Source organism: Podarcis melisellensis (assembly GCF_964234715.1).
Source record: "Podarcis melisellensis genome assembly, chromosome: 4".
Lineage (NCBI taxonomy): Eukaryota > Metazoa > Chordata > Lepidosauria > Squamata > Lacertidae > Podarcis > Podarcis melisellensis.
In genome coordinates, this window is record NC_138531.1 from 28,042,849 (window position 1) to 28,055,289 (window position 12,441).

The 12,441-nt window shown below is 42.1% G+C and overlaps 1 protein-coding gene across 2 annotated transcripts in view; it reads left to right on the forward strand.

The window, feature by feature from the left end:
* Positions 1-10,873, forward strand: part of EDAR (ectodysplasin A receptor) — a 78,261-nt gene extending 67,388 nt beyond the window's left edge. For both annotated transcript variants that reach the window (XM_081907442.1, XM_081907441.1), the window contains exons 7-12: positions 2,134-2,262; positions 2,363-2,437; positions 2,767-2,839; positions 4,649-4,808; positions 7,323-7,383; positions 8,765-10,873. In XM_081907442.1, the coding sequence (XP_081763568.1) occupies positions 2,134-2,262; positions 2,363-2,437; positions 2,767-2,839; positions 4,649-4,808; positions 7,323-7,383; positions 8,765-9,084 (818 nt within the window). In that variant the 3' untranslated portion in view covers positions 9,085-10,873. The remainder of the gene's footprint in view (positions 1-2,133; positions 2,263-2,362; positions 2,438-2,766; positions 2,840-4,648; positions 4,809-7,322; positions 7,384-8,764) is intronic.
* Positions 10,874-12,441: the final 1,568 nt, after the last annotated feature.

The following is a 12,441-nucleotide window of genomic DNA, read 5'->3' on the forward strand; positions in this document are numbered from 1 at the left end:
CATTATTATTTTTACAAAATATAGTCCGGCCCCGCACAAGGTCTGAGGGACAGTGGACCAGCCCCCTGCTGAAAAAGTTTGCTGACCCCTGATTTAGCTCCTTTATCTCATCAAATGAAGTTTATTTGGATTGTGGGGACTTAGTTCATTTCAGTCGTGTGATGATGTGAGCAATCTCTTTTGGTGCTAATACAATCAGATGTATCATTATGGGGCACAAAGTCAAGGAAATCAGGTCACCAGAAAATTGGTTGGGGGGGGGATAGTCATCTACTGATCCCGATCCAAAGACTTGGTAATGCGTGTAAGGAATTCACAGTGATCATAACTTTGTTCGCTGCAAAGCAAGAGGCACTTTAGCCAACTTTAAACACAATTGCTAAGCAGGGCCAATTACTCTTGAATTGGGAACTCATCCATTCAGCAAATCCAGCTCCACAAACAGAATGATTTGAGACACTAATGAATATTGGCAACTGACTGCAGTGTTTCACCTTAGCCCAGAAACGTGTATCAAGAGCGTTATTTCAAACAAGCAAGTAAACTGCGGAAAAACAAAACAAAACCAGATGATTTCGCTTTTAAATAAATGGGTTATTCACAAAAGCTAAAGAAGTACTTTGTTTATTCATTTCAAAGTAACTGGGGAAGAGAATTTTGCAGCAAATGTTTCTATTGAAGGTGCGAGCCTTACCTTTTCTGGAGTATTCTAACTGTAATACTTAGATGGCTGCAAATGGACTTTACTTGCAATTACTCATTAGTGGTGGCTTGTTTTGTTTTTGTTTTTTTAAAAAACCCCAACACACAACACTACCACTATGAAAAGGCCTGCATTGGCACATATGAAAAGTGAATTGCTTGTTTGAAAATTTTCATATTCAGTAATTAATGTAACATTTTGATACACTCACAAACAATTTAGGGAAGGGGAATCTAGTAGTGCAAGCTTGCTAACAGTTAAATGACAATTTTCTGAACATGCAATTTCACCTGCAGGAGTGTGATCTGAGAAAGGTGCTCTGTGCCATGGGGGGGGGGCAGGAATAGAGGCAGTTTCAGTTTGAGTTTGAGGGCAAGGCAACCTATTTATGGAGCGTTTATCCTGATTTCCTTGCACAAAGCGGAAACGGCAGTTAGATGATATTCAGACTTTATCGAGCATTCGTTCTACTTTGTTTACAGGGAGGTTATATGACAATGACCATTCCTCTTGGTTTCGTTCCAGGGCGTTTGCACATTATCCTATTACTCATTCCATTAATCCCACACTTTTCACCATCACTTTCTTAACTGCAAAAGATCTGTTGTTGTTTACATGGATATGTTGTGTTAGGGCAAGAGAGAGTTTAAATCCATTTTAACTGTGCAGACCCACATTTGCCAGATGGACTTGAATCCATCCTGCAAAATACTGGCCACTTGGAAGCACAGACACACATGCGATACTGACTCTGAATTACAAAGACTACATCTGGCATTCTATTGCAAGTAAAAAACTGCAAGCTAAGTAAATGAAAATACAAGATTAGTGTTCTTCCGAGTCCAGTGGAGTTTATTTGCACGCAAATGTGCTTGACACCGTAGCCTTACAGTATAGTCCTGTGCACGCCCTACTCAAAAGTCAGTTCCATGGAGTTCAATGAGACTTACTGCCAGCTTAAATAGATACAGGACCTCAGCCTTAATAATGGTAAAAGAGTCCCCCCCCCCCCATCGATTATCGAGGTGGCAGATATGAAAATAAAGGAAGTGTGCTTCCTGTTTCTGAAATATTTTAGAAATATTTGTGTTATTCCTGTACAAATGCAATTCATAATTGGTGACTAGAGACAAGCTCATATGGTTAATACGGTGGTACCTCGAGTTACATATGTTTCAGGTTCTTAACCCAGAAATAGTACCTTAGGTTAAGAACTTTGCTTCAGGATGAAAACAGAAATCATGCTCCGGCGGCATGGCAGCAGCAGGAGGCCCCATTAGCTAAAGTGGTGCTTCAGGTTAAGAACAGTTTCAGGTTAAGAACAGACCTCCAGAACGAATTAAGTACTTAACCCGAGGTACCACTGTACTTTTAAATGCCTTTAATGGGGTTGCAGCTACGGCTCTAATAATCTGTCTCTGTGTTTTCAGGAGACCTTTCCAGTCAAGGACACCTTGCAACTGCTCTTATCATTGCCATGTCAACTATTTTCATAATGGCAATCGCTATTGTCCTGATCATCATGTTTTACATTGTGAAAACAAAAACTTCGGCTCAAGGTAACTGCCCATCACTAAAGAGAATTCTGACTTCTGAGATTCTGTGCATAGGCATCTGCCAAGAATGGGTTTTAACAAGAGGTGTGATTTTAAATTCCAGCTTGCTGCACCAGCCATTCCGTGAAGACTGTAGAAGCCCAGGCCAATATGCAGGGAGAGAAAAAAGAAGTACCAGGTTTGAACAGTTTTTTAATTTCTGCTTTTTACACACATCAGATCCCACACAGCTTAATTTGCCCTGAGGCGATGCCCCGTGTTAATTTAAACTTTAAACTGCTGGGACTCAAATTCCATTTAGTAGAAGAATAATTGGGAAGGCCTATATGTAACCTTGAAAACATCCTTCTGCCTGCAATCCCTCCCCTGACTAATTTAAGACTCAGCACCACAATTCGGTGATTTGCTCCGAAACACCCATACGCAGGTGCCAGCAAGAGAATTTCATTCACAACTGTGATCCGTTGACCGTTTCAAACCCTTTCCCTCCTCTTTTTTAATTTGCAGAAAATGTGGTGATTTTCTCAGAGAAAGATGAGTTTGGAAAATTAACTGCAACTCCAGCGAAGGTTGTCAAGAGGTATGTGACAGAAAAATAAGAATGCCAATAGCAGGGAAGAAGCATGATTATAGTCGACAGGACAAGACATTGAACTCTACAGTAGGCTGTATTCCAGTCACACTAAAGTCAGAGATGTATATACGGAACAGATTAAGTTCGTAAACTGAGGTACCACTGTATCTACGATCACATCCGCACCACATATTTAAAGCACATTTATATCATTAACTGTGGGGGCAGCTTCCCCCAAGGAAACCTGAAAACCGTCGTTTACTGCACACAGAGCTACAATTCCCAGCACCCTTAATAAAACACAGTGCCCAGGGATCTTTGCAGGAAGCCTTGTGCTTAAAATGTATGGTGTATGTGACCTAGCTCTCTAGATAGATGAGTGTGCACACAGACGCACATATGAATCTCTTTTAGGATCCATGGAGGGTCCTAAAACCCGGGGAAAAGAGACAAGGAGGGGCATATTTAGACCCAGGCTTGAGGTTCCTACAGTATTACCAGCAGAGATCTGGAATGAAAGTTTATTTACATTACGTGGGTGAAGATGTAATTTGTCACAGGAAAATGTTGCAGGACAAGGACTTTAGTATTTATTTATTTTTAAAGGAAAGGACTGAACTTCTGTCGGTTGATTTGAAATTAAAAATACAAAGAGCTAAAGCCCTGAAGTTCAGGGGGATACAAGAATCCCTTGCATCAGGCTCAGTCACCAGTAATTTTATTGTGAGGCCTCAATCCATGCATACCCTCCAGCATTTCTCCGATGAAAATAGGGACATCTGGTGCTATTTTTTCTTTAAAAAAAGAAAACACCTCCCTAGTTCTCTCTGAATAGCTCCCCATCTGAGAGGTGCTGGAACTGAGTTCTAGTGAGTTCCGGCTAAAAATAAGCCCTGGGCATATCCTGTTCCATACCCTCAAAAATTTCGCCAGTGCAAATAGGGATGTCCTAAGGAAAAGCGGAAGGGACACGGGTGGCGCTGTGGGTTAAACCACAGAGCCTAGAACTTGCTGCTCAGAAGGTTGGCGGTTCGAATCCCCGCAACGGGGTGAGCTCCCGTTGCTCAGTCCCTGCTCCTGCCAACCTAGCAGTTCAAAGCCACGTCAAAGTGCAAATAGATAAATAGGTACCACTCCGACAGGAAGGTAAATGGTGTTTCCGTGCGCTGCTCTGGTTCGCCAGAAGCAGCTTAGTCATGCTGGCCACATGACCCCGAAGCTGTATGCCAGCTCCCTTGGCCAATAAAGCTAGTTGAGCACTGCAACCCCAGAGTTGATCACAACTGGACCTAATAGTCAGGGGTCCCTTTACCTTTAAGGAAAAGTGGGACATTCCAGGGTCAAATCAGAAACTGGGGTGACTTCTGTAAATCTGGGACTGTCACTTGGAGGGTCTTACCCATGTTAGCAAAGGAGTAAACGCTTAGTGGAAATCAACAGGCAGGTCAACCTGAAGCAGGGAACTCTCTGGCCTGAGTGCACCAGAGTTTTCCACACTTAGAACAGACGGCTGGTTTGGGGCATGTGACTATAAAAGCCTCTTGAATTAGAAAAGCATAGAGTAGGCAAACGAAAAGATCTTATTCGTCTTTCATTTCCAGATTAGGATGCAATGGAGGGTAGGATAAAAAGAGGGCTCCCCACCCCCACAAGAAGCCCTGTTGCCTCATGAAATTGCGTTGCAACACTTTGCAAAAACTAGGCTGAGCCTATTCAGTAAAGACCATGCATATATATATTTAAAAGATGCTGAAATCACTTCTGTTATCGTTTAGAAAAGCAACCCTTCTGTTTTTCCTCTGCCCCCCCTTCCAGTGAAAATGATGCTTCTTCAGAGAATGAGAGGCTTTTAAGTCGTAGTATGGACAGCGACGAAGAAGCTGCGATTGACAAGCAAGGGACGCCGGAACTGTGCTTGTTGTCTCTCGTCCATTTGGCCAGAGATAAATCTTCCACAAACAACAAATCCACTGGCGTAAGTCTCACCTGGAGTTTAAAAAAGGGCATTGGGTCAAGTGCTACTTCCCCCTGTCTGCTTGAGCTTGCTGCTCTTCCATCAGGCATTGTTGGAAAGAAGAATACACAAAATATCGTTAACTGTGGGCTTAAGTTCTGTGGCATGGCTTCAGCGAGAGCCTCCATTAGATGTTGGAGAAAGACTGTATCCAGTTTTGAATCTTACAGAGTTATTGGGATTGAAAATGAAATAGCAAACTTCAGTTCTGACTGAGCTCACATATTTCATTCATATGAAATATGAATATGTTCATTCATATTTTAGGTAGCTATTGAAAGGCAACCCCTGCATCTGTCTAGTCTGTCTAGCTCTGTCATCTCTACATGGATTGGTTGTCCAGGATTTCATCCATGGTTCTCTCCTGGCCTTACCTGGAGATGCCAGGTATTTGAACCGGAGATCTTCTGCATAAAAAACAGGTGTTCTGCCAGTGAGCTACTCCTGGAATGGTGCAAGCATAGGCAAACTCCAGATGTTTGGGACTACAATTCCCATCATCCCTAGCTAACAGGACCAGTGGTCAGGGATGATGGGAATTGTAGTCCCAAACATCTGGAGGGCCGGAGTTTGCCTATGGCTGGGTTACAGCCACGTGGCTCAGGTAAAAGGGTAGCACTAAGATAAAGATAAAGGGACCCCTGACCATTAGGTCCAGTCGTGGACGACTCTGGGGTTGCGGTGCTCATCTTGCTTTATTGGCCGAAGGAGCCGGCTTACAGCTTCCGGGTCATGTGGCCAGCATGACTAAGCCGCTTCTGGTGAACCAGAGCAGCGCACGGAAACACCATTTACCTTTCCGCTGGAGTGGTACCTATTTATCTACTTGCACTTTGATGTGCTTTCGAACTGCTAGGTTGGCACTAAGGGCCCTGCTAATCCCTCCCATATCTATGAGATGTTGCGATCCATGGAGGGCTGTTGTGGGACCTTTATGAAAGAAACTGCAGCTGGCTGTGTTGCTGATATAGCAGTACTGTCTAAAAAAGTTTGCCAAAAGCATTTATGAAACCAGTTTTTGCTCCCAGTTCTCCTAACAAGTTTCATGGCAAAGCAGGCTCTTCACGCAGCCACTAACTCTCAGATGATATAACCCTCTTTCAGGAGGTGTAGGTAGAACTGCTTGATTCACCACAGATGTTTGTGCCCTACGAATCACGTGGTCTCAGGCCATGATATGCAACCGTGATATTTTATGTATTCTTCCTGCAATCTCTGGACAGTGTCTGCTCAAAGAGCAATTAAACGCTGGAACATGTAAGCAGAAACGTCCAACTGATCCAAGGCAGAGGATGATCTGGTGTGAGAGTAATGCAAACTCTCCTTAAAGGGATAGTGGACATGAACAGACTCCGCATCTGTTAAGACTTTTAACTCTTCTGTCACCTCAGCAGCGTACAGCATGAAAGCCTCTAGTCCGGCCATTAATTTCACAGAACTAGCTTTCCTATGGAAACTTTGCAAATATAATTGAAGACGAAATGAAGATGTTTCTGTAGTTGGCTCCTGTCAAAGCAGGGCACACTAAGACAGGATCGAGACCCAAACTTTGTATACTTTATTATTTTGTTTTCGATGGCCCCTGCCCTCTTCTAAGAAGTATGCAGATGTTACAAGCCTCACTAATTAATGCACATGGGGTGTGTGGCAATAGTTGTGAGATTAAGCCTACCGGCCAGGGGTGTACTACCATTTGCCAGTGCCTAGGGCAGGTATGCTCCGCATGCACACCAACCAGAGGTGGAGTGCGCTCATCCAGCACTCACTGCCAACGATGCTGGGCAAGTACTGGAGGGTGCTCTTCAAGCTCTGCTCCACAGCTCCCATCCCTGATAGGCAAGCGCCGGGCGGGGGGCAGAGGGTGCGTGATGGGGATCTCTGCAGGGGGTGTCTGTTTTGTGCATGCCCCAGATTGTGTGCCTGGGAAAATGGCCCCCTGCTCCCCCATACTACGCCACTGCTTACTGGCCTACCAGTGGGATGATCTTTCTTCCCATGGGGGCCACATTATGTGAGCCTTGTGTTCAGACACCTTTGGCTCATGTTAAAGATTCAGCAGCCTATTAAACAGTTGCAATTATGCTCGTATTAACTTCTTTTAAAACACAATTTTTGCTATCCTGCTTGTAACGTAACTAGGGAAACAGCTATATGGGGTTTGCTATGGAAGGCCCACCCTGACTACTTGAAAACTGTATCTAGCCACACTTCTGATGTCAGTTTTCACTAGACAGTGCCCGGAAAAAATAAGCACGTCTCCACATCTATAAATGCGAAAAGTGGGCTTTACCATTCCTGCAAAGACCCCACCACCGCCACCAATGAAATTCATCGGAATTGGTGTTCGGCGCCTAATACCAAATCCCATTCTTTATAGGGAATCATAGAATATACATAACTCCTCCCCCTCTGCTCATCAAACATCTGAGGATGAAGGTCCACATTTAAATAAAAATAATCTTTTATTTTCCTTAGATACAAAGCCGGCGGAAAAAGATACTTGATCTGTATGCCAACGTATGCAGCGTTGCAGAAGGTGAGTGAAAAGAAAACACATTAATTTATAGCCCCACATTATTTGCTACATAGCTTCAAGATGGCTAATATTGTCACAGGCAATAGATTCAGATAAACCCAAGTCTGGAGGTGAGGTAATTTTGGAAGCAATCTGTCTGAACGGCAGAATAAAATATCACCCCGTGCTATTTAGTTAAGACTAGTGCTTTAGGCTGAATTCCTTTACACTTTTACCTGCGAGAAATCCCGCTCAAGTCAATCAAGCTTTGAAAAGACGTATGTAGGTCCCACTGCGTGACAAAAAGCGTTGCTTGATTACTACTTTTTTTTCTTTTTTAAACCCACTTTGGTTGCAAGATTCTTCAAGAACATAAGCCATAGCAAGATATTTACGGTCTGTGACAATAAACTTACAGCCACATATGCATTTTTCTTTCCAGAAGCGTTTGCATCTGTTCCACCCCCACCCCTGCCTTTTCTTTTTACCTCAGAAGATGTGTTTGGAAAATTCTCTTGTTTTTTACCTCAGGATAAGATGGGGAAAGTGGTAGGCCTCACCAGGAATTTCACCCTTTCCTTGAAATATGTATCGGCCCTGAGGTGACAATAATATTTTTTTAAAAAAAGAGGTTCTCTTTGTTGAGGGTTCCAGTGCTCATCGATAGACACTTTTTGCTTTTAATGAAAACTGGAAATTTCAACCTCTCCTGTAGGCAGTGCCAGATTTATGTATAAGCTAAACTAGCTATAGCTTAGGGCCCCACTCTCTTGGGGGCCCCCAAAAAAATTAAAGGAAAAAACTATTAATTGTGTTTCAGTTCAACAATTATTTTGATAAAATACATATTTTGTTATGTGCAAATGGCTTTAGATACCTATTAGGTCCATAAATTACCATATAGCATATATTCAACACAAAAAACAGTGACAAATTGTTGTTGACAAAGGACAGATGGACATATAAAGGGCCCCATTACCTTCAGTAGCTTAGGGCCTCATCAAACCTAAATTTGGCCCTGCCTGTAGGCATAAGACCTCCCATGAAGGTTGGCTGTCAGCTTATGCCAGGAAGATGGGGAAAGGAAACAGCAGCAAAACAAGGAAGGGGAATGTTCTGGATTAATTGATCTCTACAATTCTATGATCCGATGAAAAGCATTGCGAGTACATGCTAATAAAGTAATATTCTGAATATGGAGAACCTATGGCTCTCTAAATGTTGTTGGGTTCTAACTCACATCATCTCTGACCGTGGGCCAAGCTGGCTGGGGCTGATGGAAGTTGGAGTCCATCACCTTCTGGAAGGCCACAGGTTCCTCAGCCCTGCCCGGAAGAGGCACTACTTGTCAAACATGGAGAAGAGAGCTCAGTAAACGTGACCCTCTAAACTTTCTTTTTAGGCCTCAGTCCCACAGAGCTCCCGTTCGATTGTCTGGAGAAGACCAGCAGGATGCTCAGCTCTACGTACAACACCGAGAAAGCCATTGTGAAGACCTGGCGCCACCTCGCCGAGAGCTTTGGACTGAAGCGTGACGAAATAGGTGGCATGACCGATGGCATGCAGCTCTTCGACCGCATCAGCACAGCAGGCTACAGCATTCCAGAACTGCTGACAAAACTAGTGCAGATTGAGAGGCTAGATGCCGTGGAGTCCCTTTGTGCAGATATCTTGGAGTGGGCGCAAGAGATACCTAAACCTGATCCGGTGGCGGCCTCGTGACATGTGTTTCAGTCGCCTTCATTTCAAAACAATTTGTGTGGATACCGATTCCAAGAGCAATGGAACTCATCAGGGAATGGAATCTGAAAAAGCATGGACGGCCTTCAGATCTCAGTAGCATTTCCCGTTGTTCCAAGTATAAAACGAGCCAAGGATTGTTACTGGTTCATCATAAAAGAAATGAAAGAAGCACAGGCTGAAGACTTCTTGAATGAGGCTGACTTGGCCTGTGAAGAGGATATTGCTGTTCACTTCAAACTCCTTTTACAAGCAGAGATACAGATCAGCCTGCCAGTATCATTGCAGGCTCTGAAGAAATCTGATGTAATCGTTATGGTTTAATTTTGTCTCAGTCTTCCGCAATTAGTAACTACTATCAGATATAGTGTTGCCTGATACAGATAATGCGAGTGTCAATTCTATTACATCTAGCGTTTAACCAAATGTCAGTTTTCTCTCAAATAACATTAAGGATTAACCAATTTTTTAAAAAAAATCACATGTGTGAGACTTTATGGGCATAAATTAGTTGGATTATGTGTGTTGAAATTAGACCAAGTAGATGGCAATAGTCCAGTTAATTCAAAATTTCTGCGTATGCTGAAGTCTTGGCGCATGTGGTCCACACAGACATTTCAGAAATATTGTCACATATACTAATGGAAATATATGCCAATTATAAAATTAGCAGAATTTATTTATGAATATGTTCATAAACATACATTAAGTACAAATATTATTTTGACCATCTTTTATGCTACAGAAGGAAAAAAATTGACCTAAGCATAGAAGTATATGGTGACATTTATTCTATCTTCAACTAGATCACAACCGAGGTAGGAAATATTAATGCCTCAGTCAATGCTATTCATTTATTTGTTCAAGTCATTTTTAGATTTAATGAAATTCTTTACCATCGCAACCCTTTTGGAGAGGGTATTTTGAAATGCTACTTCTGTATTGGCTACAACCGTTATGATTTCAAGGCACTGGCTAATCAGATCGATACTGATGGGCAGGTTTCTCTGAAAGACCACAGTCTGGTTCATTTTCATGGCTTGTCATTACAAGAATGAATCTGTGTGAGCCTCATTGCTCCTGCTCCCTCTCCCCTGCCCCAAGGCATGAAGAGACTGAAATCTCTTGCTTTTGAACTAACCACAGTTCATTGTTCTGCCTCAACTCTGGGACCTATTGTTCATTCTAATCTTGATGAATATCAAACTGTGGTTTGGTGCTGGTTTGTTTTAATGACCTGTGTCCCTTGAATTCAGATAGATGTAGCAAAGAACTTTGGTTACTCTAAAAATAGGTGATTTATCTCTTTCTGCAATTGGAGAAAGGAGAAGATGGAATAGGAAGCACATGATGAGCCACTGTTTGTCATTGAAGTGGGTCAACATGTTCGCTGTTACCAGAATTTCCCAGTATGTGTCAATGTGCAGAGGAATTTTGGATGTGTATTTGAGTGTGCTCTCAGTTCATATGGGGCAATGGCGAGATCCAACAGTGTGACCAGTGCTTGACATGAACTAAGACACCACTGGAGAATATACTTCAGAATCCTTTGGGATTCTATTGCAGATGTCTGAAGCTTCTCAGAAGGGGTCGGTGTGAACCGTATTAAGGTGATAATTAAATAACTACTTACAAAAGTTAGGGTGAGGTGTGGTCTTACCATTGAAATTACCCCATTCAATGTAATAGATGTTTAAAATAAGCAATATGGGTTTTTTTCTCATTTGAGAAGTAGAAAAGAAACAACACATTTCTAAAGATCAATACATTTTTTATTTAAAAAAATGGCTTTATGAAATGATCACAAGAACTACCTAATGTTACTGGCAGGCTGTCCATGAGCAGGTAGTTTGGCCTAGGGCTCAGATAAGGGCTATCTCCTCTCAAGGAAATCTTTATTTTTCTTGGCATGGGGCTCCTCGTGAACTCATAATTACAGAGTCCAGGAGCCAGGGGCAGTTTTATTAGCAAGTTTATTAATTTATTATTCAGTCTCCACAAAGTGCTGTGTTGACAGATTTCAGTAAGTTATTATTATTATTAAAAGGAACACCATGTCTTAAAAAGCAATGTTTTTTTAATTACAAGTTGCATGACTGAGCAAAAGCGATATAAAACGATAACTCATATTCTTTAAAATTATAACCAGCCCTGCCCCCTGCCTCTTCAGCTGCAAACAAATGACAGTCGAAAGACTCCACTCTAATGGGTTCAATGTGATGAATATTTAATATTGTCATTTAGTTTTCCCATGTGTGGTATCCAATTTGTTAGCCTGTGCGCTTTGGATTTCTAACTATATTTTACTATCTCCGAAATGTCCTTTCCCCTCTGAATAATGATGAAGAATACCTTGTGTAATTAATTTGCAAATACATACTTTGATTATAGTTCGTTCCTCCCTGCCCAGTGCAGTTCCCTGTAGCTTTTAGACATTCTACCACATAAAGAGAAGCCCCACTCACCCACAACTATCAACTTGAGTCAGTAGCTCTGGAACGATGCAACATGGTCTAGATCAGACATCTGCAATAGAACCCTAAAGGATTCTGAAATACATTCTCCAGTGCTGTCTTAGTTCATGTTGAGCACTGGTCCGACTGTTGGATCTCGCCATTTCCCCATGTTTTTGGACTGCAGTTCCCATCATCCCTGACTAGCTAGCTAGAGTCCTGCTAGCTAAGGATGATGAGAGTTGTAGTCCAACAACAGCTGGAGACCCAAGTTAAGGAAACCCTGGTCTGGAGTCTAGTGCACAGGTTTAGCTTTCAGTTGTAAAGCTCAGAGGAACGCTATTATTTTACAACTTAGAAAGGTTGTCTGCTTTGGTTATTCTTCCACCTACTTCACAAAAAAAGTACAGTAATTATTTCCCATCTCCCTCAAAGCTTTGGGGACAATAGGGCCTTGTGCTGTCCCAGCGTGAACACAGGCCTGGTTCAGATTATTTCATTTTGCATACAAAAATTGTTTTCTTGTATTAAACCTGCACCCCCCCAATAAATAAAAGAGTCGGGAGGGGGGGAACGAAGACTAATTCTGCACTTCTGCCAAAAATGTTTCTATTGTAGCAATTTTGTATATATAACTTATTATTGTTGTACATTATGCAAAAAATAAATAAGGTATTAAGATAAAGCAATGCTACATGTGTGGCGATAATTTTTTTAAAGAAGCTTATACAGTTTACTTTTTATATTCACATCGCTTCTCACCTTCTCCTCCAGGACTATGAACCAATTTCAAACTCGTATATTTATTTTATTTTAAGTAACCTAACCTAAACTTTCCCTTTTGAACAGCAAATCCTTCTAAAAGCCATCAGAGAAGTGCTCTGAG